Genomic DNA, 23,109 nt, shown 5'->3' on the forward strand with positions numbered 1-23,109 from the left:
GTCTGTTTTCCACTGCTTCATGAAACTGAAGTAATTGATCATCAAAAGTAAACCAATAATGTTCCTTTTTATTTCTCTGAACAAATCTCTCCTCAGATATCTCTCCTCATTACAGAGACGTAACTCATGAATAATGCTAAAGAAATACATTGTTGATTTTTGCAGCTCAAGTCCAAATATAATGGTTTGTACTTCAGATCTTTTCAGAATGTGTTGTGACAGTCAAGGGTGCAATTTAGAACTAGAAATTGGGGGGGACAAAATGTGAGGCCTGCAGAGCTGAAGCCTGTAGGCCGGGGGTCTGGGGGCCGCCAACGGTTTCTAGATAAGCTCAGATGCATTCTGAGCATCCAGAACAGTAATTTTAATGTTTTGAGAAGATCATAAAGTGGACACCATTTGACTTATGCAATTTGAAACTGTGGATATAAGTACTTTATTCTGAGAATAACCAGCATTGATTTTATTAACATCCTGGTGTAAATAAGGTATCACCACATGTGTAGAACTCAAAAAGAATGATAGGTTGAGTTCTCATTAAAAAAGCAACTGCAATGTGGTAAAATGTATTCATAAATATGAAAGAACAGGCTCTTAATAATTATTAACTATCGCATACTGTATTTTTTTTCCTCAAGATTTGTTTTTGCATAAGTTTGAAAAAACAACAGATCATAAGTTTAGGATAAATTACTTATCATGAATTTAATTTTCAAAGTGGCCCTAATGACAACACTCATACTGAACATAATTTCGCTTGCATAGACTGATTTTGGAGATCAAGCAATAATTGCAGATGGGCTTTCTGAGGTCCCAGATAGCTTTTCTGAATTCCTTTTCTAACTTTCAGAATTTAGTAAATCAGCATATGGTCCATTGATACTTATGTGTAGACACTAGTCCCTAGAGGCAACTATTTTTGGTTTCAAATCTGGGCAAATGCAGTCCCAGAAAATTCCGAATGTGACAAACAAAAAACAGGTGTTGTAAACAAGTCAATGCTGCTAAAAATACAAACTTACAGAAACAAAGATACTATTCTGACATGGTTTTGCACATAAGACTGGCATAGCATGTTTCAAGTACACACATATATGTCAGAAGGTGGGGGGGGGGGGGCACACACACCATATTCTGTTCCCCCTGATTGAAAAGGTGGGGGGGACATGTCCCCCCTATCCCTCACCAAATTGTGCCCATGGTGACAGTGGTTTACAACCAAAATATTAATTGGCTCCACTCTGTACTGGCAGCTGTTTAAGGCCAGACTTGACTTATCATTAACACCACCTATTTTTCAATGTTAATAATACTTTTGAAGTATGTGAGCTCCCCTTCATCTGGACAAAAAATTGAAAATACTGTAGTCCCAACCTTTCGCCAAGGTTGACAGAACTTAACTGTATGAACTACATCCCTATCAGTGGATTCATATCAGTCTGTTATTGACCAGAATTACTGGAATGGATACCAGAAATAAAACCAACCAATCCCCTTCCAGACTTCTATTTTACATCTGGGTCATGTTGTGGGCTAGAATATTTGTTTCACAATTTCAGGTGATGTTTTGTTCGATGTCTAGGCTGGCAAACATTAAGAGTTAATAGAATAAGCTTAAGAGTTTAGGAGTTTTAAGAGAGGGGGAAAAGGTATTGGATTGGCATGAGTATTGGCAGGTACCTAAGGTTACAGATATTGTCCTGGCAGAGTTTCGTAGGATTACTTGTAATTGTAATCAGGTACTGAATACAAAATACAAGACAATCGGAACACCTTTGAATTACTTGCAGAGTGAAATCTGAATACTTTTGAGTTACTTCAAAATCAGTGAAATGATGTTCTTCATACCCAGACTGAAGGGTTTAAGTGCGCAGAAAATATGTTTTGATCAATTCTTCGAGCGTGCGGATGGATTGCAGTAAGTAGTATATGAGCAATATTTTGTGCAGATCCTGTGTGCGAATTAATGGACACAGGCCGTAAATAACAACAAACAAGTGAGATGTGACCATGGTTTGCAGATTTTTAAGGTCAGATACTGCAGATGTGGATTTTTTATTCTTTCAAGCTTTTATTTTGTGTGCATGCAGATTTTTCAGTTGCCTAGAAGCAAATGTTTGCAGGGATGTGGATTCTGGGAGGAAAACAGGGAAGAACTTCTCCACGTACAACAAACTTTCCAGTCTGGCTTCATACTAAAATGCACTCAACCACAAATATTCATTTTTTATCCACTAAACTAAAAATTTCATTATAACTTATAATGAAGAATCTCAAAAATCCATCCATCCATTTTCAAAATGCCTGCTTTGTTATAATTTATTTTATTGTTTATCAGATTAAAAACAATGAATGTTTGCATTTATGCTCAGGTGGTGTGGTGCTCAAGTGGTTAGTAGACTTGCTTCCAAACGGGAAGGTTCCCAGTTCTTGTGCTCATTCTACAAGTAATGTAAAATGGCATCTGGTCTGAAACTTGTACCAAGTCAATGTGCTGCTCTAACAACCCAAAAGGGGAGAAGCTGAAAGAACATATATTGTGATGTGCGTTTTCAGCAATTAATTTTTGGAGTATAAGTTGCTTTTTTTTTTCTTTTTTACAAATTTTGGAGGCCCTCCAACTTTTACTTGGGTGTGAATTATATACCCCTAAAAAATCATGAGTTTGTTGTTCATAATAATAATTGCACTAACTATTTATATTGGACTTTCACAGGAATCAATACATGAAACAAAATAAACGCTAAATGCCAATAATAAGACGTACAGTGCAACAATTCACAAACTGAGCTGACAAATAAAGAAAAAAGGTGCAAATTATACTGCAGTGTGACTTATACTACGGAAAACACGGTAATTTAAAAGTATTTAGTTTATGTTGTATGTAATCCAAAATGTATTTGTTATTATTTCTAGTTTATCCACACAGCCCCTTTTTACACTACAAAATGTAATGGTTTCTTTTAAAGTTTTGACACGTCCTTCTTACCAATTCACATGAGCATGAGTTCATAAACTGTTGAGTCATCTTGAAAACAATCTAACAAACGCAAGTGGGAAAAGTCGCACCCTGCCAATGCCAAACTGGAATATTCCCACTTTTACCAAAAGCGCTGTCATTTTTTCAGTGATCCTGGGAAGATGTCAAACAGTAGGCTGGGAAACACTGCTCAGAAACTGTCCCAGCACTTCCACACTAACTATGATGATGCCTGAATTTCTGTTTGGATTAACTGTAACTTTTGATAAATGTCACCATGGTGGGGACTGTTAAGAGTAACTATGTCCATGTTGTGTGTCGGGCCTGTCTTACTTTTAGCCAAACTCATTGTGATGTTAAATTTAGCCCTCCACCAGGTTGTTGAAAAATTGATAGCAGAGTTGCTGCTATAGTAACAGTCACAGGTTTAATGGTAGTCAGGTGTCACTGGATCTCAAGTCCACCAAATAGGGAAGGACAATGAGCAGAGTGCAGGACAAGACCACGTGGAAAAACAAAGCCATTTCCACAGGCAGCGACATGACTGCTAATAGAACAGATAAGGTAAGGATGTATGAAAGCCAGTATGTTAATTCCCTCATAACAAACCGTGCTTCACAGAAACAAGCTCAGCAGCTAATGTACAGAACATCATCTCGATATAAGAGAAGGCACTGAGAGCTTTGTCTGTTATCACCTGCAGGCTAATGAGGAGGACCTGTGCGGCCGCGGGAGCTGGTGGCTGCAAACGCTCACAGTAGGAATCCTCGAATCTGCAGTATTATTTCAGAACTTTATTTTGGTGAAAGCGTTGTCAAACTAGCTGCCAGTGATTTGAATTTTCATGTTTTCATAATATGCACTTGTTTTGACAAAGAGTTCAGTCTATTATACTAGAATTTGTCCTACAGTCAAATAAACCCTAAAGTGCCTTAAAAAATAAATTCACTTTTTTCTTTTACAACTCCAGTCAGGTTAAAACAGCGATGTCAATTAAGCATCTGCTCTACTCAGCTCTGATGATCGCATTGTTTGCGTAATTTTTCGAAATTTTAACAGGGAATAAATGAGAGTGAATTGGGCAGGTGGTACATTCAAAAATATATGGTATTCTTAAAATTTCAATGAAATCACACTATCAACTTGTGTAAGGGCGGCACAGTGGATGAGTGGTTAACACTGTTGCCTCACAGCAAGAAGGCTATAGGATTGCTTCCCACCTGGTCCTTTCTGTGTGGAGTTTGCATGTTCTACCGTGTGTTTTTGTTTCCTCCCACTTCCATATGTACTCAAAATCCAATGTCAATATCAAGTAATATGTGCAAACAATTTCTGCAACATAATTTTGATATTAAATCAGTATTTGTGCCAAAGTATAATGATACCTCTACTGCCATTGTTAATATGCTCAAGGAACTTAATGGCATTCGTGATGGTGCTATGCAATGTAACATTTTGAATATTGCTAAATGCAGTGATCTTACCTATGAAATCTGTGTAAATTGATACAGACTTAAACGTGCCTAACCTGTGCATGTATTTTGTTTTACTATTTGTTTTATATTTTCTATCTTCTTTTGTATATATTCTGTTTCTAATTGCACAATTGTTTTTGCAATTGTGAAATAAAACGATTATAAAGAAAAACATGCAGGTTAGGTGAATTGAAAGTATTAATTGGCCGTAGGTGTGTGAATGTGTTAGTCTGTCTATATGTGGCCCTGCGATAGACTGGCGTCCTGTCCAGGGTGTACCCTGCCTCACACCCTATGACTGCTGGGATAGGTTCTGACCCTTGATTGGCATAAGTGGGTATAGAAAATGAATGAACCTAGAGCATTACCATCAGCATGTTAGCAGTAAAACAATGAAGAAATATGGTTAGCTAGTATTTTGTGTAACACTAGGCAATAGTGCATGAAGACTGTAAGCACTATAGAAATCTGACATTTGACCCCTATATACTATCTGTATAATATATATATATATATATATATATATATATATATATATATATATATATATACACACACAAACCCTGCATCAGTGTAGCTGCTGCAGTCATTCTTGTTACCAGTGATATTGTGCATGGATTTCATAATATCATACTCAACATGTAGTTAAATGTAGCAAGCCATAGAATAAACATAAATCAGGTAATAACATAGGTACAACATGAAATATACAGCGATCCTTTGTGGTATAGGCAGCCTAGGTGGAAGTGACACTTTAGTATTAACTGAATCAGCTAATGCCTGTGTAGTTGTCACATTCCCAGATTAATTTGTACATACTGCAGGGCTAGATTCGAGGTTACGAGTATCCTTGTTGGAAGGTAGATGATAAATGTTAGCTTTTCCAACACTTAGAATATATATCTTTAAAAAATATGTGTCCATGTTGATGTATTCTTGTTGCCTAAGGTGAACTTTATTTTGCAGTTAAAGGTTTAAAGATGGTTACAACTGTGATGCGGATGTATGAATCTGAACCCAATGTGCAAACAACAGGTGCAATTTAGTAAAAATGATAAATGATTTATTTTATAAAAAGAGCACAAAAGTCAGAGTGGTGAGCAGAATAGTCCTTTGAGGCCAGCAGGTCTGCAGGCTCAACGTCAGGAAACAGGAGGTGAGGCTGGGCGTGGCTGGCTGAGAAAATACAGGAGACAAACAAAGTTAAAACAATCTCAAAAAGGTTCTCATAAAAACAGACTGATTAGTGCAGCAAATAACTGAAACAATACTTCACATGGTGATACAAGCACCAAAACCAGCACAAATTCTCCTTAGACGTTGCTCTTTTGAAAAAACCAACGGGCCACTTGAATTTTCAATAGGCGTCCACGTAGAGGTCAATTGAAGAATTACACAGGGGTTCAAATATAAAAATGCTCCAATCATATTGAAAACTATACCACATTATTTGTCTGATCATAAAGATTCCAAAAAGGTATAGTTTGGACTATCTATGACTGAATGTTATGGGGTAAAAACCTTAAGAATGGTGACAAAGGTCAATTTCAGTTTGTACAGGGGTCAAAAGTTAAAGTTGCTCCAATTTTAGTAAAAAATTGTGCACACTGTTGATTGAGCTACTTGACTGTGTCTACTTGACAACACTTGACTGTGTTGAATGCTTGGTCTCTGAAGTAAAGGTGAAATAATGTTGACGCCCATTGAATTCTATGACATGTGACATATGTTACCCCGTAGCATGATACATGGTGCAAACTATTCCTTTTTGAAACCCTATTAACTCAACCAGTAATTTACATCACCTTTGAACAAAATTAGAGCAATTCTTGTTGTTTTTACCCCATAACTCTATAGAATTCCATCATAGATAGTCCAAACTATACCTTTTTGGAATCTTTACAATCAGACAAATAATGTGGTATAATTGTCAATATGACTGAAACCTTTTTATATTTTCACCCCGATGTAATTCTTCAATTGACCCCTACGTGGCCGCCTATTGAAAATTCAAGTGGCCCATTGTTTTTTTCAAAAGAGTAATATCTAAGGCGTACTTTTGCCAGATTTGGTGCTTGTATCACCATTTGAAGGATTCCTCTGTAAATATTCTCTCATCTGCTGCACTATATCTACAAACGAGTAAAGTGTATCACAGGATGATAGTCAATGAGCTGATTATGAGTGGGAGAATGAACTGGTCTTTTAAACTGCTTAGGAGTGGAGAGTTGATTGCAGGTTCGAGATGGCAAAAGGATAGCTATGCCCAGCTCAGAAACACAAAACAAACAGATACACATGGGAATAGGGAAACAGCATAAAAGTTAAAAACCCAACAACAGCCTTAAGGAAGCGCAGGGGGGAGCGCTGCTTACTATGAACATCAAGTGATGTGTTCCTCATGTTTTTCTCCTCTCATGTGATGTCAGGACACGCCCATCCCTGGCCTTTATCACATCCGGGATTTCATTGAGGAAGCTGAATTGAACCCGGTGAGGAAGACTTATGGCTTCAAAGGTGTGGGCAGGAAAACCCAAATTCTGGGTGTGCGTCAGGGGGACCTACTCCTTCCGGGGGTGTACAACTACACCGATTCCACCCAGGAGGCCCTAATGCACCAGGCTTCATATGCTTTCAAAAACTGTCCACGGCCAGACATCCTCACCCTGGGCATCAGGGACAAGGTATGGTGGGTGTGGCTTAAATTTGATTTCTACTTCTCATCACAGCATGTGTAAGTGGCCGCCCAGTAATCTAATATAGCTGAAATATAACGTAATCAGAACCAATGCAATAAAGTCCAATATGTAATGTCCCTAATGTAATAAAATCATAATGACTGTTACTGGCAAAGAGTGTATAAGACCATTCTAATTTTCTGATATCATTTTCAGTTACAGCACAGCTCTTATCACACACACACACACACACACACACACACACACACACACACACACACACACACACACACACACACACACACACACACACACACACACACACACTGTGGAGCAAAATTGACCAAATATAAAATGCAGTTCTGCTGCATATTATATATTTATGATTGATGTTGTTACTAAAAAATAACTTGTGCACAGTCAGTGATATAAGAAGCAGTTACCATGTGATTATTACATAATTATAAAAACTTACCAGCAAGGTTTTGTGGAAATTACTAGATATTCAGTTGTGGAGTACAATAAAAGTTATAATGGGCATTGTTATGTCAACATGGTGCCTTTGACTAATGACAGAGCATATAAAAAAATGCTATGTTTGCCATATTTGCTAAACTTACAAAACACATACACACACACACACACACACACATACACACACACACACACACACACACACATATATATAAGGTAAAATAAGTACTGAACACGTCACGTATTGAACACATCACCATTCTTCTCAGTAAATGTATTTCTAAAGGTGCTATTGACATGAAATGTTTACGAGACATCGGTAACAACCCAAGTAATTCACATACATAGAAATCAAACCACAAATGTCCATTAATCAAGTTATGTGTAATAATGTGAAATGACATAGGGAAAGAGCATTGAACACCTGAAGAAAGGGAAGTGCAAAAAAGGCATGGGAAGCAAAGACAACAGCTAAAATCCATCTGTAACTGTAAATCCTGCCCCTTGTCAGTGCAAATTACTATCAGCTGGTTAGGTCCCAAATGATGGCCTATAAAAAGGCCATCAGTTACCGCATTACCAAGGTGTCATACAAGAAACATACTCATGATGTGTAAAAGCAAAGAGCTCTCTCAAGACTTTTGCAACCTTATTATTGCAAAACGTACTGATGGCACTGGTTACAGAAGAATTTCTAAACGTCTGAATGTTCCAGTGAGCACTGTTGGGGCCATAATGACAAAGTGAAAAGAAGATCATTTTACCATAAACCAGCCATGACCAGGTGCTCCTCACAAGATTTCATGGCCCAAGCAGAGGGTCACCCCTTTGAGTCTGGTCTGCTTGAGGTTTTTTCCTCAGAGGGAGTTTTTCCTTACCACTGTTGCTCTGGGGGTTGGTAAGGTTAGATTTTACTTGTGTGAAGCGCCTTGAGGCAACCTTGTTGTGATTTGATGCTATATAAATGAAAATAAATTGATTTCTGACAGAAGAGTGAAAATAATTATCAGAAGAGTTGTCCAAGAGCCAAGGACGGCTTCAAAAAGACCTGGAATTAGCGGGTATAATTGTTTCAAAGAAAACTACAAGTAATTCATGTAAGCATGTTGAAGCTCGTTTAATGTTTTCTGCACAGCATTCAGACAAGCCTGTGAAATACTGGGTGCTGGGTCTGCTTCTGACTGCCTGTTTGCACCCTCTCTTCATGGTTTGTGTTCTGCGCTGTTTGTTTGCCCCACCCCTATGGCTTTCAGTGTGTGTGTGTGTGTGTGTGTGTGTGTGTGTGTGTGTGTGTGTGTCCTCCTTTCCCTGTCTTTTCTATATCTCTGTTGTGTGTTTGTGTGGGTGTGTGTTTTCACCTTTTGTTGTCAACTGACCTTTGACCCTGCCACACCTGTCCTTTATTTAGTTCATCAATTGAGTAGTATTTAAGTGGCACCTGGTTCACTTTTCATTTGCTGGTCCCTTGCATTTTTCGTCATTCACGCTGCTCCTGGTTTTTGTAAGTACCTTGACCCTCGTTGTTACCTCCTTTTGTGGCTGTAGTTAGTTTTGTGTTGACTCTTTGTTTGGATCACTTTGTGATGTTTGTTCATGTCACCTGTTTGGACTGATATTCGCTTTGGGAACATTAGATCCTCTTGTTTTTGCACTGCCCCCTTTGTCTATTTGCTGCCTGCTAATTGAGTTCAACTTGACTTTGCTAAATGTTAACAATGGGAGAATATACTCTGGTTAGATGAGACCAAAACTGAACTCTTTGGATACCATAATACACACCATGTTTGGAGGTCAAATGGCCCAAAAACACCATACTAACAGTGAGGTTTGGAGGTGGGACCATCATGGTGTGGGGCTGTTTTTCAGCATCAAGCACAGGCAAACTTTATATAATTGAAGGAAAGATGAATGAAAAAAATGTACCGATACATTCTTGATTAAAATCTGCTGCTATCTACCAGGATGATGAAATGAGAGTGGACATTTCAGCAAGACAATGATCCCAAACACACAGCCAAGAAAGCTCTCATCAATTGGTTTCAGAAAATGAAAATAAAGCTGCCTTTCCCGCCAAAAGGCCTCGGGTGGCGAGAATAAGGGCTGGTACACCACAGGGCTGTGTGCTCAGCCCAGTACTTTTCACCCTCTTTACCCCATGACTGTTCAGCCATCCACTTCACCAGCTTGGTTCTTAAGTTTGCAGACAATACCACAGAGGTGGGCCTCATACTGGACAATGATGAGGCCCACTACCGAGAGGAGATCCAGCACCTGTCAGGATGGTGTTTAGTCAATAACTTGGTTCTGAACACCAGCAAGACCTAGGAGATCACTGTAGATTATAGGAGGTCCAGGAAGACAGAATATGCTCCACTCCTCATCCATGAGGAAGTGGACATCAGGTTCCTGTGCATCCACATCACATCTGACCTGACCTGGTCTCTGCACACATCCCGCCTGGTGAAGAAAGCCCAGCAAAGACTTTTCTTCCTCAAGAAGCTGAAATGGCCTGGACTTTCCTCTTGTGTGCTCACAACCTTTTATAGGGCCACAATTGAGAGCATCTTTTCCCAGAATGCCACAGCATGGTATGGCAGCTACACAGCACAGGCCAAGAAGAACTTGGCCCGAGTGGTGAGAACAGCTCAGGGGATAGTGGGAGGTCCTCTCCCAGACGTAGACTCAATATACACTGACCAGGGCCAGAGGAGGGCCAGGTATATTGCAACGGACCCCCTGGGCAACGGACTGTTTTTACCGCTTCCATCGGGAAATGGTGCAGGAACATAAGAACTTGGACCACAGGCCAGAGAGACAATTTCTTCCCCAGAGCTGTGAAATCCAATAATCATTCTCCTGTAGTCACTTCAGCACCCCACCCCCCTACACACACACACACACATACCTACACATCACTCCCCTTGACACTTGCACAAATTTGATTCCAGCAATGGCATGCAGTCTGGCATGCTAGTGAGTAAACTCGCTGTAAACTGTGCATAGCTGCGACCCGTGTGCAAAGAAAACTTTGAAATGTTTGAAACTTCTGGCACACATTCATTTTGTGAAGTAATCGTGAATATTGCCCAACCTATTCAAAAACACCGTGGGTCAGTGGGTATCATTGCACATCTGAACAATTATGATGAAATGTTACATCTATAATAAACATAATTTTACAGATACACTATCCAACTCACAAGACGGAATGAAAATGCAACCATTTTACCCATCCATTACAATACATATATTATAAATAATTACTTTTCAGAGCATTTCAAATGCATTCTCCACCAAATGCTGCAGCAGCTACGAAATTATTATTTTATATGATGTGATATCAAATGGGACAAAGTGGGGAAAAGCGGGTCACACTGGTACGACGAATTGCGCAACAGTGCGGGGATCAAATTCGTGCAAGTTACACTCAACCCCCTCCCCCTGCAGATGTTCTCTGCTGCACTGCACTTTACACTGCTGCTATTGTTGGAAACGCTCAATGTTCAATTTGCACATGAAGTTTACATTTATTTGTGTGTGTGTGTGTGTATGTGTATATATATATATATATATATATATATATATATATATATATATATATATATATATATATATATATTATAGTCTTTTGCACATTTATTGTGTTAGTTCTTTAAGTCTTTGATTGCCGAGAGCTTCTGAAAGGAATTTCATTATGTGTATGCTTAATGACAATAAAGAACTCTATCTATCTAGAATGGCCCAGCCAATCACCAGACTTGAATCCAATAGAAAATCTATGGAAAGAACTAAAGATCGGGGTTCATAGAAGACGTCCACAGAACTTTTAAGATTTGAAGACTGGAAGAATGGACCAAAATTACACCTGAGCAATGCATGTGACTAGTTTTTCCATACAGGAGGCTTATTGAAGCTGTCATTACCAACACAAAGTATTAAATAAGTTTCAGTGTGTTCAGTATTTTTTCCCTGTGTCATTCCATTTTATGACACATAACTTAATTTCTTTAATTATTTGTTTTGGTTTCCTTGCACCATGGATTACTTGGGTTGTTACCAACATCTGGTGAAAATTTAATGTGAATAGCACCTTTAGAAATATACTTACTGAGGAATATGGTGACGTGTTCAATACTTATTTTACCCACCATGTATATGGGTGATTCTTAGACTATGGGCACTTATTATGTCCTTGGATCATATTGTGTGAAAAACAGAAAAAAGGGGAAATTTCACACTTTTATAGTTATCTTTACAATGAAAGTGTGTCCAGAAATTTGTTCTAGTAGTCTATGATGACTTTTTCAACTTTTTTCAGCATCATTATATGCAAATATTGCCGTTTTGTGCTTGTCCCACACCCAGACCTTTGATCTTCAATGATAAAAATGAATGGTAAAGAAATGTTTTTTCTAATGTTTTAAAATATCTCTGAATAAAATATCAGTAAAATAATCAAAACATAATTGGGGTATTCAATGTCATACAACTGTTGTGATTTTTTTAAACAAAATGTAGTTGTCCCACACTATTGCCATAATTTCCACCACAACACTGTAATGTCCCTTTAAACAGTTTGTATGAAAGATTGTTTGGGTAGTTTCTATGGAGATAAATAGTGACATCAGAGCACATGTATATAGCGCCAAATCACAAGAAACAGTTGCCCCAAGGCACTTTATATTGTAAGGCAATGGTGTGGTGGAAATTACATTTACAAGGCCAATAGTGCCCGTAGTTAAAGAATCACCCATATATGGGAGGATTTTCATTCATCAGAACAACAAATCTAGGCTTGCATGTCAGATGTACCTTCTGGCAAATTGTAGCTGAACTTTCATGCCCTCTGTAGGTTGACAATTTTAGCTGAGAAAGCTTCTGCGATTTGAAGCGAAACGTCCTCGCGTCAAGCAACCCAGTCTAGACAAAGATTCAAGCTTCTCTACCATTTCTATCAAATAATGTGACATCCTTTCATTCCTAACACATTATCCAGTCCTTATCAGGAAAGATATCCAGATTAGATTATATATATATATATATATATATATATATATATATATATATATTTTTTTTTTTTTTTTTTTTTTTTTCCCCCCCCAATCGACCTCTGATGTGGATTACCCTCCTCATGGTGGGTTTGATTCAGAGACTGAAATGAAGACTTCATCTACACCAAAAAAGCTATCACCTCCCACCTATCGCAGATTCCTGAGAACTCTTAGGGCGCAACTAAAGCTGCCTGAAGAAGAGACAGCTGCTGCTACTACTACTACATACAAACATACTACTACTATTTTCCTAGTGCTACTTGCAATAATGAAGACTTAAAAAGTTCAAAGGAAAAAGAAGAGAATAGAAGAGCATGACACCTCCCTTTTAGCACATGTGCCGATGATGATGCAGCACAAAAATGTCTCTCCCCTGAACTACTATCACTACTGTTAAAGTGCTCAACAGCCTATGTCACTCACCCCACCATATCAATTTATATTCCTCATTTCTGACTCACAAAAACATTTCTCCTCTTTACTACTACTACTGCTAAAGTGTTCAATAGTCTACACTGCCTCTGGAAAGTATTCACAGTGCTTCACTTTTTCAACATTTTGTTATGTTACAGCCTTATTCCAAAATGGAGTAAATTCATTTTTTTCCCCTCAAAATTCTACACACAATACCCCATAATGACAATGGGAACAGTTTTTTTTTCTGAGACAAAATTTGTCATTGTCCAAATACTTATGGACCTGACTGTATTATGCTGACTCCTTTTTGTTAGGTACCTACTTTATAATCATAATCTTTTAACTGGAAAAGTGTCAGTAAAGTGCCAGCTGTGTGGTACTGTCATTCGTATTTGAACACTTTTTGTGTTTATTCTGTCTCAGCATCTGAACACTTCACCATGTGATTACAATGTGACAGCAAAACCTGTGGAGAAGCATCCCTGCACGTAAGCCCACGACAAACAGCCTCTCTTTGACTCTCCGAGCACAGCTCAGCAGACAAGTTATGAATCATCATCTGATCACTGATTCTTTCCTCCTGATGTCACTTCTCATTCCTTCTCTCACCTCTGGGCACAAACACAGAAAAGCAAACTTCAACCTGCTATTTTCTCCACTTTTTTTCTTTCTGACAGCCACTTCCCCTTTCTTTGTGTCCCTTCAGGCATGCGACGTTTCGGTCCACCGTGCAGCGGATCAGCTTTCTGCATGTAAGTATCTCATTCCCGAGACACGTCTTTACTTCATTATCGGACACGCCCTCTATGACTTTAAAGCACAAACAAAACCAAACAAACCATATTTGTAGTGTGGTACAAAAAATGTGTTTGGTTTCTATAACCAGTTTCCTCATTCATGACAACTGTACGGGGGATTTTGTTTTAAATAACTCGCCAGTATAAGATATTTTTAACCATACAGTTATGAGTAAATAGGGGCTTGGTGTTGTGTGTGCATTTATTTGGTCCTGTTTGTGTCTTTTGTTTTTGGATTTGTGTTTCAGCCTTGTTCTCGTCTGTATATGGTTTTTGTCTGTTGCCCCGCCCCCTTTGCAGTTCTCTACGTGTGTGTATGTGTGAGCTTTCCTGCTTCGTGTCCGAGTCCTGTGTGAGTCCCTTGTGTTTGTGCTCTTTGTTGTGTCTCAGTCGCACGTGTGTGTGTTAGTGTTCCAGGACCCCCCCCCCCCCCCCCCCCCCCTTTGTGATCTGTTTGCAAGCTGTCATCCATGTCTGTCACTGTCTGTGTTTGCTGTCTGTTCTGTCGTGTCCATGGTAAGGGTCCTTGTGCTCATTATGTGTTTGTAATTTTCAAGATGTTCTAAGTTCCTTGTTTTCCTTGTGCATTAGTTAGCATTGTGTTGATTCCCCCCCCATGGCACTATGTTCCATTCGTGGGCCGATGGCTCACTGCTTGTTTCCTTATTTATTTATTTATGGTTTAGTCCACATTTGTTTTTGGCATTTTCTGACCCTTATGTTTTGGTTTCATATTTCTTGATCAGGTTTCATTTCCACTCACCTTGTGATGTCCATGTTCCTTATTCCCTCCAGTGTCTCAGCGTTTCTGTTTAACCTTTTCTGCACCTGTTATTAATTTGTTCTTTTGCATTTAAGTCACTTCTGTCAGTTTGTTTGTTGCTGGTCGATTAACGTATCAAACCTGTACGTAAATGTAATGTGGTGTGGTGGTGATCAGTTTTTGTGCTCTCTCCATATATGTAAGTACTCTGTTTGATTTCTCACATTCCATGATGTCCAGCTGGCATTAGTCCCGTCTTTGTCGTCACATCTCCCGGTTGTTCCCCATTTTGTGTTTTTGTACTGGACTATATGTTATTGATAAACTTACACGTGCCTGTTTGATTTTTACTCACTCCGCTGGATCATTAAAGCACCTTAGACTTTTGTAACCAACTGTCCCATGTTGTGGCTGTCTGCTATTGGGGTTCCACTTGACTCTAATTTAGCTCCAGTCATAACACTAGGTTGCTTGACTGACAGGTAGTGTGTGTGTGCTGGTGAGCCATGTCCAAAGTCTCGCTAGCAGAGGCCACTAGCTGCTACAGATCGATGGTGTTTGTTCTTTCTGAATGCTTTATTTCAAATATCTGACATAATACGGTTTGCTGTGTGGTTAATTGCACTAAAGGACATCTAAGAAGTTTGCTCCAGTATTTACATGAGTGAAATTTTAGTATTATTTCATTTGTACTGTATGTTATCAGTGTTAGCAGGTATTGATAATTTGGGATCATAACTTGGGATCCTTGTTCCGGGCACGTCCCACTGGGAGGAGGCTCTGGGGAAGACCCAGGACACGCTGGAGGGACTACATCTCTTGGCTGGCTTGGGAATGCCTTGGGGTTCCCCCAGAGGAGCTGGGGGAGGTGTGTGTGGATCGGGAGGTCTGGGCGGCTTTGCTTGAGCTGCTGCCCCGCGACCCGACTCCGGATAAAGCGGAAGAAAATGGATGGATGGATGGATTAGGTCCACTTATGGTGCAACTCTTAGTGAAGCATTCTTCATTATACCCGTTATGAAAACCACCCCACACTCTACAAAAGTATGTATTCATCAAATACTCAAATCAGTCTTAGCCTGTTAGCCTTAGCTTGATTGGGAACTCCGAGATTGGGGGACTGTCTGGGATTAATTTGTCCCTCCCAGGCACCGATCTTGCCCATGCTCCATCTCTTTTATGGGTCGGTCGGGAGTTAAGACAGAAGCACTTCCACATTTGAAACCGCCCCATTTGAACTTCAAAGCCTCTCTTCGGAAAACCTCTGGATGATGTCACGAAGAGTTTGTCCAGTATATACACAGTCTATGTGTAATATGTGCTTAGTATGTTAGTCCTTATGACAAACATATAAACTCATGCATGTTCTCCTGTTTTGGTGCCGTACTGGAATACCAGCTGTCTACAGTTCATATTGCAACGTGCCACAGCTTTAGACACGTCCACAGAGGTAGCTGAGGGATATATGAGCCATGCTGGCAGCTGCTGAGTGTTGACAGAGAAGGAAAGGTGCTAAGAAATCCCCAGGGTGTTATTACTGCAGAGTTGGGAGTACCTTTCTGCTGTTAGTCATGTGGCAGACTCTTTTAAGACAAGTCCATTGTCAAAGGTTAAACAGCTAAACAAATCCCACTGTGAAGTTACTGACAGCAGTGATCATCATCTCGGCTGGCCTGATGGAGGAGAGATGCGGACGCAGAGTTGTTTTAATGCTTTCACTGGGAACCATCACTTTATCCTGAGTTGGAGTGAAGAGTCAGAATTATCAGTTCCTGTGAAGAGAAAAGACTCCGGTGAGCAGAATCTGTTTGGGAGCACAACAGAAAAATATACACTATATGCTATTTTTCCGATATGACTTAATTTTCCCATCCCCGGGCCACTCTGTGTCCCAGATTTGCATGTTGTGCTCTTTGCAAAATTGACCGCACGTGTTATTCTGAAGGAACAAATCCTCCTTTGAGATTCAAACCTGCGTGAATTAAAGTTGTAATCCCAGACATTTTCATGTGAATGAACGTCCTGTTCTCTGCTGCTGACTGCTGTAGTGAATAAAAATGATTCAGCCTGGGCTCAGTTTCATAAAACAGTCTAATTGTGTTTAGTCAACTAAACTCACTTAATCGACTAATCTTTTGATGTTATTCATTGCTCAAAGCACTTAGTCGGCTAAAGTCTTGCATTACCCGACTAAAGCTTTTAGCCTAGTACAGAGGAGGCTAATCTTATTTTAGTTGACAAAACGTCAGCGTCTTACCTTTAAAAAATGGCGTCATGTACCACCACTTGATGGAACACTCGAGCAGCCCTACATTGCTCATATTCCTCCAAAAGGAGAACTTCCTTTGCTTTTGGCCATGTGTTTGTGACAGTTCTCACATTAGCCACCGGGTGCTGCTGTTACGCTGAGCAGAGTTGTGCACAAAAAGGCTTGACAGAAGTGTAGAAGAAGAACTGCTAGTCTAAGAGCTATGCACGTCGTTCTGCACTTCATCTGTGTTCTTAAATGTTAATAAAGACAGTTAACGAAACAAAGACTGGATAATTCATGATTACAACCAACCTGGAAGTAAACAAAACTCTCTCACATTGAATGCGTTTTTTTTTGGCAGTGGCGCTCGCAAGGCCGCTATGCCCATTAAAATCGTCAAATAACGTACGACGGCAAATCTACAAGTTTAGTCATCGATGCAAAACGATGATTAGACGGATAATGTTGGGTGACTAACCGTAGTCGACTAAGTGAGTTTAATTGACTAAAAGATAAGACTGCTTTATGAAACCAGGTCCTAGTGATTCAGTAAGTGCTAGCAGTTGTCCGACTCAAGACCACAGCCACACTTTCTTTTTTTTTTACCTGGTTATCTCAGATCAGGCCTTGGAGCATGCGCCTGCAATGATGCCCTGCAATGTTGCATCTAGATCCTGGATGGCAACCACCCAGGCAGACCACTGTTCCATCCACCCACCTCCCTAAAGGAAACTTCTATGATACATGGTTGTCTTCTTGGCCTTTTCCAGTTGTTGGGTTCCTCAACACTCAGACACTGGGTCATGCTGAGAGAAACATGTTAAATGGCCGTTTTCTCACAATGCAAGAATCTCCCCAAGGAGCATTTCCCACAGAAACCCGGTGCCAAAGACATCCAGTCAGGTCACTGGTTAGTGTCCAGGTCTCACAATTATACTGTAAGACAGGAAGCACATGGACCCCAAAGACTTGTAAATTGGTTCTCCTTCAAAGGTATCAGAATCACCAAACACTTCTGTCCAGCAACCTTATGAATCCATTCCTTGTTTTGAGGCATCTTTTGGCTACAGTGGCCAAGGCCTCAGATACATGAATAAGAATGTTGACGTAAGTGAATGTCTCTATACGTTACCACATACAGGTGCACTTCTGAAAGTCCAGGAAGTGTTTGAAAGCCTGGATCTTCTTGATCCAGGACAATTGCAAACCCAGACATTCTGATTCCCCACTCAACTTCTCACGTGCTGTAATCAGGGTATCCACTGGATTTGTAAAGATCACAGGATTGTTCCCCCAAAGTCACAGTCAGGGTACTTTTCCTCACCAACACAGGTACTCTTGTTGCTGGACTACAAGACTTTACCTAAAACCCAATGCTAGAATCCACAGAGAAGAGCTCTGAGACTCTGCCTCCACCCTGCACAGCATTCACAGAATGCGAGTGTCTAGGCTGGTTATGACATGTAACTGAGGGACATTCTGTCAGGATTTGGATTTTTGTCTGTGTTTTGTTTGCTCTGTTTTAGTTGGTTTGTTTTATTGCTTTTCTTCTGGGGTTAGTTCTCTTGTTGGGTGTTTTTTTTTCCCACTTGAGTTTTTCTGTCCCTATCTCTAATGTCTGTCTCTTGGTTCTTGGTGGTGGGTGTTTCTCTCTGTCTGGCCATGCCTTTGCGCTGGTGCTTTCCATGCACACCTGTTTCTGATCTGTAGCTCATCACCGAGGGTTACATAAGGTTCACTGGGTGCTCTCGTCCCTCGCCAGATTGATGCGCCTTGTGCCTTCTCTCCAGCTCTGTTCCTTGCGTTCCATAGTCCTGCCTGCCTCATTGTGTTCCTGACCTCATGCTTGTTTGATCGACCACACCTAAGCCTGGTGTTTTTTGGACTGCCAACTTGTGTACCGACCTCTGCTAGCCACGTCAGGAAACCATTTTAAAGACCAGAGCTGTTTGTTCGAGCCTTGCATTTGTGTCCAGCTGTTCCTGACCAACCAGCCCGATACATTCTTTAAACTACTCAGTAAAAGACAGAATAGTCCATTGCTTGAGAAGTACAACTTGGGGTTTGTACATTTAAAAAAAAATTATTTTAAATCTTTTGGCTGTACTCAAGGATCCCGTACGTATCTGCATTGGGATTTGGCACAAAATTGATGCCGGTGTCGCAGACCAAACGGCCCCCCTAAAAATCGGTCCACCCTGCCTTCACTGCACATGTGTCATTAGCACATCTCAGCGACAGATATCTGAAGCTTTTGTGTAACAATCATTTCCACATAAATTCAGCATTATTTCATCATAAAAGGCAGAGGAAGTGATCAGAGCGCTGCAGCTACACGAGTTGCTAGCTGATGCGTTCACTGTGCTTCAGTCATTTCAAAGCATCACAGAGTATCGCCTCGTTTCTGCTTAAAACTGACTTTAGAATGATTTAAGAGGTTTTACCTTGTCATCTGATGGTTAATAATCCCATTAATTCATTTGATCGATTTGGATGAAGAGACTTCCTTAGACGAGCGGCTGAGCTCTGAAATCACATGCACAGTTGAGGCAGGGGGGGACAATTTTTTTGTGGCAGACCGTTCAGTCTGTGACACCAGGTCTCCTTCCTGCTGCAACTCTGGCTGTACATGGAGAAATATAGTCACAGTCACAAGCATTAATCAGGACATACTGGTGTGAAATCAATCAATCAATCAAACAAACAAAAGTTAATCATTAAAAACCATTTAAGAATCACATAGTTTTCATTTTGTGTCATCCTCCCATGATGAGCAAACCAGTCTGCACTTTTATCAAACCCTCAGAAGCAGTGTACCACCCAGGGGACTGAAGCCGTCAGCAAATGATGGAAAATTTGACGTTCCATTCATTTCCATGAAAAAGTAGTCAGCCAGAGGCGGCACGACAGTGACGTGTAGTGGCTGCAAGTGGCATGATGGGTAACACTTCAACAAACAGAATTCTGAAAGTTGCCTGTAACCAAATAGGACTGTAACCAAAGGGTGATCCAGAAGGTGAATGTCCACCATGCTTGGCTACTGCAGAAAGAGGTTTCCAGTAGTCAACACATAGTAAAGATCAGAAAGCTGCATGTATTATTGTGCAGGTGCTGCTGGTTGCGCCTGCTATAATGTTTCACAGATGACACGTAGCATGTGCCAGCTGTCCATGGTGCACGAATTTCTAATGCACTGTACTAGAGCAGGAATGTAGGCCAGGTGCTTTGGCTCAAACCCACCATGCGAGCACGTACACACACATGCACACATGTACACACTCCTGTACAATCAGGTGAAACACTGACCGGGATCAAATGGCTCATAATGATAGCAGCCATCCCTTGGAGGAGCAGACAGGAGAGAGAGAGAGAGAGAGAGAGAGAGAGAGAACACATTTCTGTCAGATTCAGAGATTGGCTAAAAATGAAAAGCTGGACCTGTTCAGGGACAGCGAGACACTTTTATATCAGAGGATAGAGTAGGGTGGGGGTGAGGAGGGCGGTGATACTATTTCTGCACGACACGCCGCTGGTGATGACCAGTATGTGTGTTAGTGGGTAAGAATAAAAGGAGAAGTGAAAGGCAAGGAGAGAGGAGAGATAAACTAACCCTCAGCACACTGATCTCATCAAAAACAACAGAAAAGCCTCGACAAAGGCAGAGCCTGAGACAGGCAGATGGACTGATGAAGACACCAGTCAAATGATATGCCACAGGTCTAAAAGCTATCAGGACGTGACCTCAAAATAAGTCTGGGATACACTGTTAGTGCATCCTTCGGATGACTGGATTAGGGGTGTAACAAGAGGTTGTGGAAAGCTGAGGATGGAGGGTGAGAGAATTCTTAATCTGTCACACAGATCTAAAAATGTCAGAGGTTATGATGTACAGTAGGTGAGTATAACACAGGGCCCCAGGTTGTGTCAGCACCATCATGAGGGAGAATGGGTTTAACCTGACCATCACAGGGTTTTGGTTGGCTCATTAACAGAAATAACATTAGAACTCAAGTGGCCCAGATAGACAAATTCTTACAGGGATTTTTTTTTTTTTTTTTTTTTTTTTTGCCATGGTGGCCTCAGGATTCCAGTGCAATTTTTGCAGATGATGTTGTTCTAATGGTGAGTGTGAGCTCCACTGCTTGTTTGGGCAGTTTACAGCAGTAACAGTTAGGGTGAGGTTGTGCAAAGTTCTCTGCTCAGAAACACTGGATCGCAATGGAGCAGTGGAACTGGAAAATTTGGATTTTTCCATTAGTGTTTATTTTATTGTGCAAGTATTCTTGGTACGAAGTCCTCAGTGTCAGATCAGGTGGAAGAGGTGATGGCTTGTAACCCAATGGCTGTGAAAGTCGTCAAATCCCAATTGTCTGGGATTACCAAGCCAGCAGACTAGGCTAAGGATCTGTGAAGGACCACGTGTTTGCAGGCGTGCAACAACATTCCCAACAAACAAACCCACGCACAGGCATCTCTAGATCGACTATGGATGTAGATATCCCCATCCGGGAATCAAGCAAGAGATGATCATCCTCGCCATCGAGGGATTGCCATAACTCTTACACAACATGGGCACCGGACATGACAATGACAACTGCACCGGTTCGAAATAAGCAATAATATGTTCTGAAGTCAAGTCAACTCTGGGAGCATGCACTGCTGCCGTATGCTGCCACAGTCACCACACCACTGACATGGGTTGTGGATGCCAACTGGTCAGTTCATCTTCACCTCTCAAAACTAACTATCCAAACTATCGCCCAAAGTCAGGGCACATGTGGGTGTCCCTTTGGACCTTCTCCTGCCGTTGTGGTCCTCAACACTGAGACATCTGCATGCTGGATTATGCCACAAGAAATGTGTCACATGGCCAAAATATTTTACCCAAAGATCCGCCGAAAAGACCAAGTACCAACGACATCCACATGTCCAAGTCTCACAAAAATACAGTAAGACAGGAAGCACCAGTGGAAAGTGTACTCCTTAACTAAACTAACAGCTATCACAAAGCAAATAGATTTCACTCTGCTGAGATGCTAAATAACCATCCATCCATCCATCTTCTACCGCTTAGTCCAATTAAGGGTCACGGGGGGCTGGAACCCATCCCAGCAGTCATACGGCGTGAGGCGGGGTACACACAGGACAGGACGCCAGTCTGTCGCAGGGCCACAAATAGACAAACAAACAGACACACGCACACCTAAGGACAATTGTAAAGATTCCAATCCACCTAACCCGCATGTCTTTGGATGTGGGAGGAAACAGGAGCACCCGGAGGAAACCCACGCAAACACGGGGAGAACATGCAAACTCCACACAGAAAGGCCACGGGACTGGAACCCATGACCTTCTCGCTGCGAGGCAACAGTGCTAACCACTAAGCCACCGTGCTGCCCATGCTAAATAACCAAATTTGTTAAATAAACAAACTACTTGTGTGCAGGAAAAGAAAAAATACAAAAAGAACCTCCTCTTTTCTAAATCATACTTACTGTTGTTGGTGGTAACGTGCAGATCACAGAGTAGATTAATCAGACCCTAATAAGTGATGTCTGACCACCTCAGAAAGAAGGACCTGCTCCAGGCTGCTACAGTCCACAATCCAGACCTGCAAAAGGGATCACTTCCTGCTTCAAATCAGCAGTGCCGCGGCTCCAGTATGTGCAGTCAGTGAGTCACATTTACCTCTGTATCAAAATATTTTTCAATAACTCATTAAATATGTGATTGAAATTTCATTGGCACCTTTTCACCGAGTGAAAACAGCATAATAAATGAAAAAAGTGTTTCTGCTTCACAACAAACATCCTGAAACAAAATATGTGTGTTCAACAGAAAACCCCCGGACCTGGAGCCTATGATCCTTACTGGAAGCTGGGTGACCACCGGAACACCGTCGCCAACACGTCATTTAGCCTGTTGTTCCGCAACATTCCATAGTGTGGAATGTATTAATTCCACAACCATCTCATGTTTTCAACTTGCACTCTGATCACATATGATCAGACCATATTCTATATTATAATGCATGCATGAGTATGGCTTAGATCACGCTAAAACCAGGGAGAGCTAACATTTTCTGTTTGGCATGCTCATGTATTCTGGGTCAACGATGAACGCTGCAAAAACATAAAGTTGATAGGACAAATATTTTGCAGGAATTAGCAATTTTATCTAACCAGTAAACAATGGACATTGTGCTGCAATGCACCATGGGAGT

General features: G+C 40.8%; 1 protein-coding gene across 1 annotated transcript; it reads left to right on the top strand.

The window, feature by feature from the left end:
• Nucleotides 1-3,382: 3,382 nt before the first annotated feature.
• stpg4 (sperm-tail PG-rich repeat containing 4) lies at nucleotides 3,383-23,034 on the top strand. The gene is made up of 7 exons (XM_034184237.1): nucleotides 3,383-3,544; nucleotides 3,684-3,737; nucleotides 6,885-7,139; nucleotides 13,499-13,563; nucleotides 13,782-13,827; nucleotides 22,455-22,559; nucleotides 22,725-23,034. The coding sequence occupies exons 1-7, from the start codon at nucleotides 3,461-3,463 to the stop codon at nucleotides 22,827-22,829; spliced, it is 714 nt and encodes a 237-aa protein (XP_034040128.1). The 5' UTR covers nucleotides 3,383-3,460; the 3' UTR covers nucleotides 22,830-23,034.
• Nucleotides 23,035-23,109: the final 75 nt, after the last annotated feature.

The sequence above is a fragment of the Thalassophryne amazonica genome, chromosome 13, assembly GCF_902500255.1.
Source record: "Thalassophryne amazonica chromosome 13, fThaAma1.1, whole genome shotgun sequence".
NCBI lineage: Eukaryota > Metazoa > Chordata > Actinopteri > Batrachoidiformes > Batrachoididae > Thalassophryne > Thalassophryne amazonica.

Excerpts from the sequence above, each read along its gene's own strand:
- stpg4 (XM_034184237.1), top strand. The coding sequence starts at position 3,461 with ATGAGCAGAGTGCAGGACAAGACCACGTGGAAAAACAAAGCCATTTCC. Across the intron at positions 13,828-22,454 it reads AGCGGATCAGCTTTCTGCAT|AAAGAAGGACCTGCTCCAGG; the intron begins GTAAGTATCTCA and ends TGACCACCTCAG. Across the intron at positions 22,560-22,724 it reads GGCTCCAGTATGTGCAGTCA|AAAACCCCCGGACCTGGAGC; the intron begins GTGAGTCACATT and ends TGTGTTCAACAG.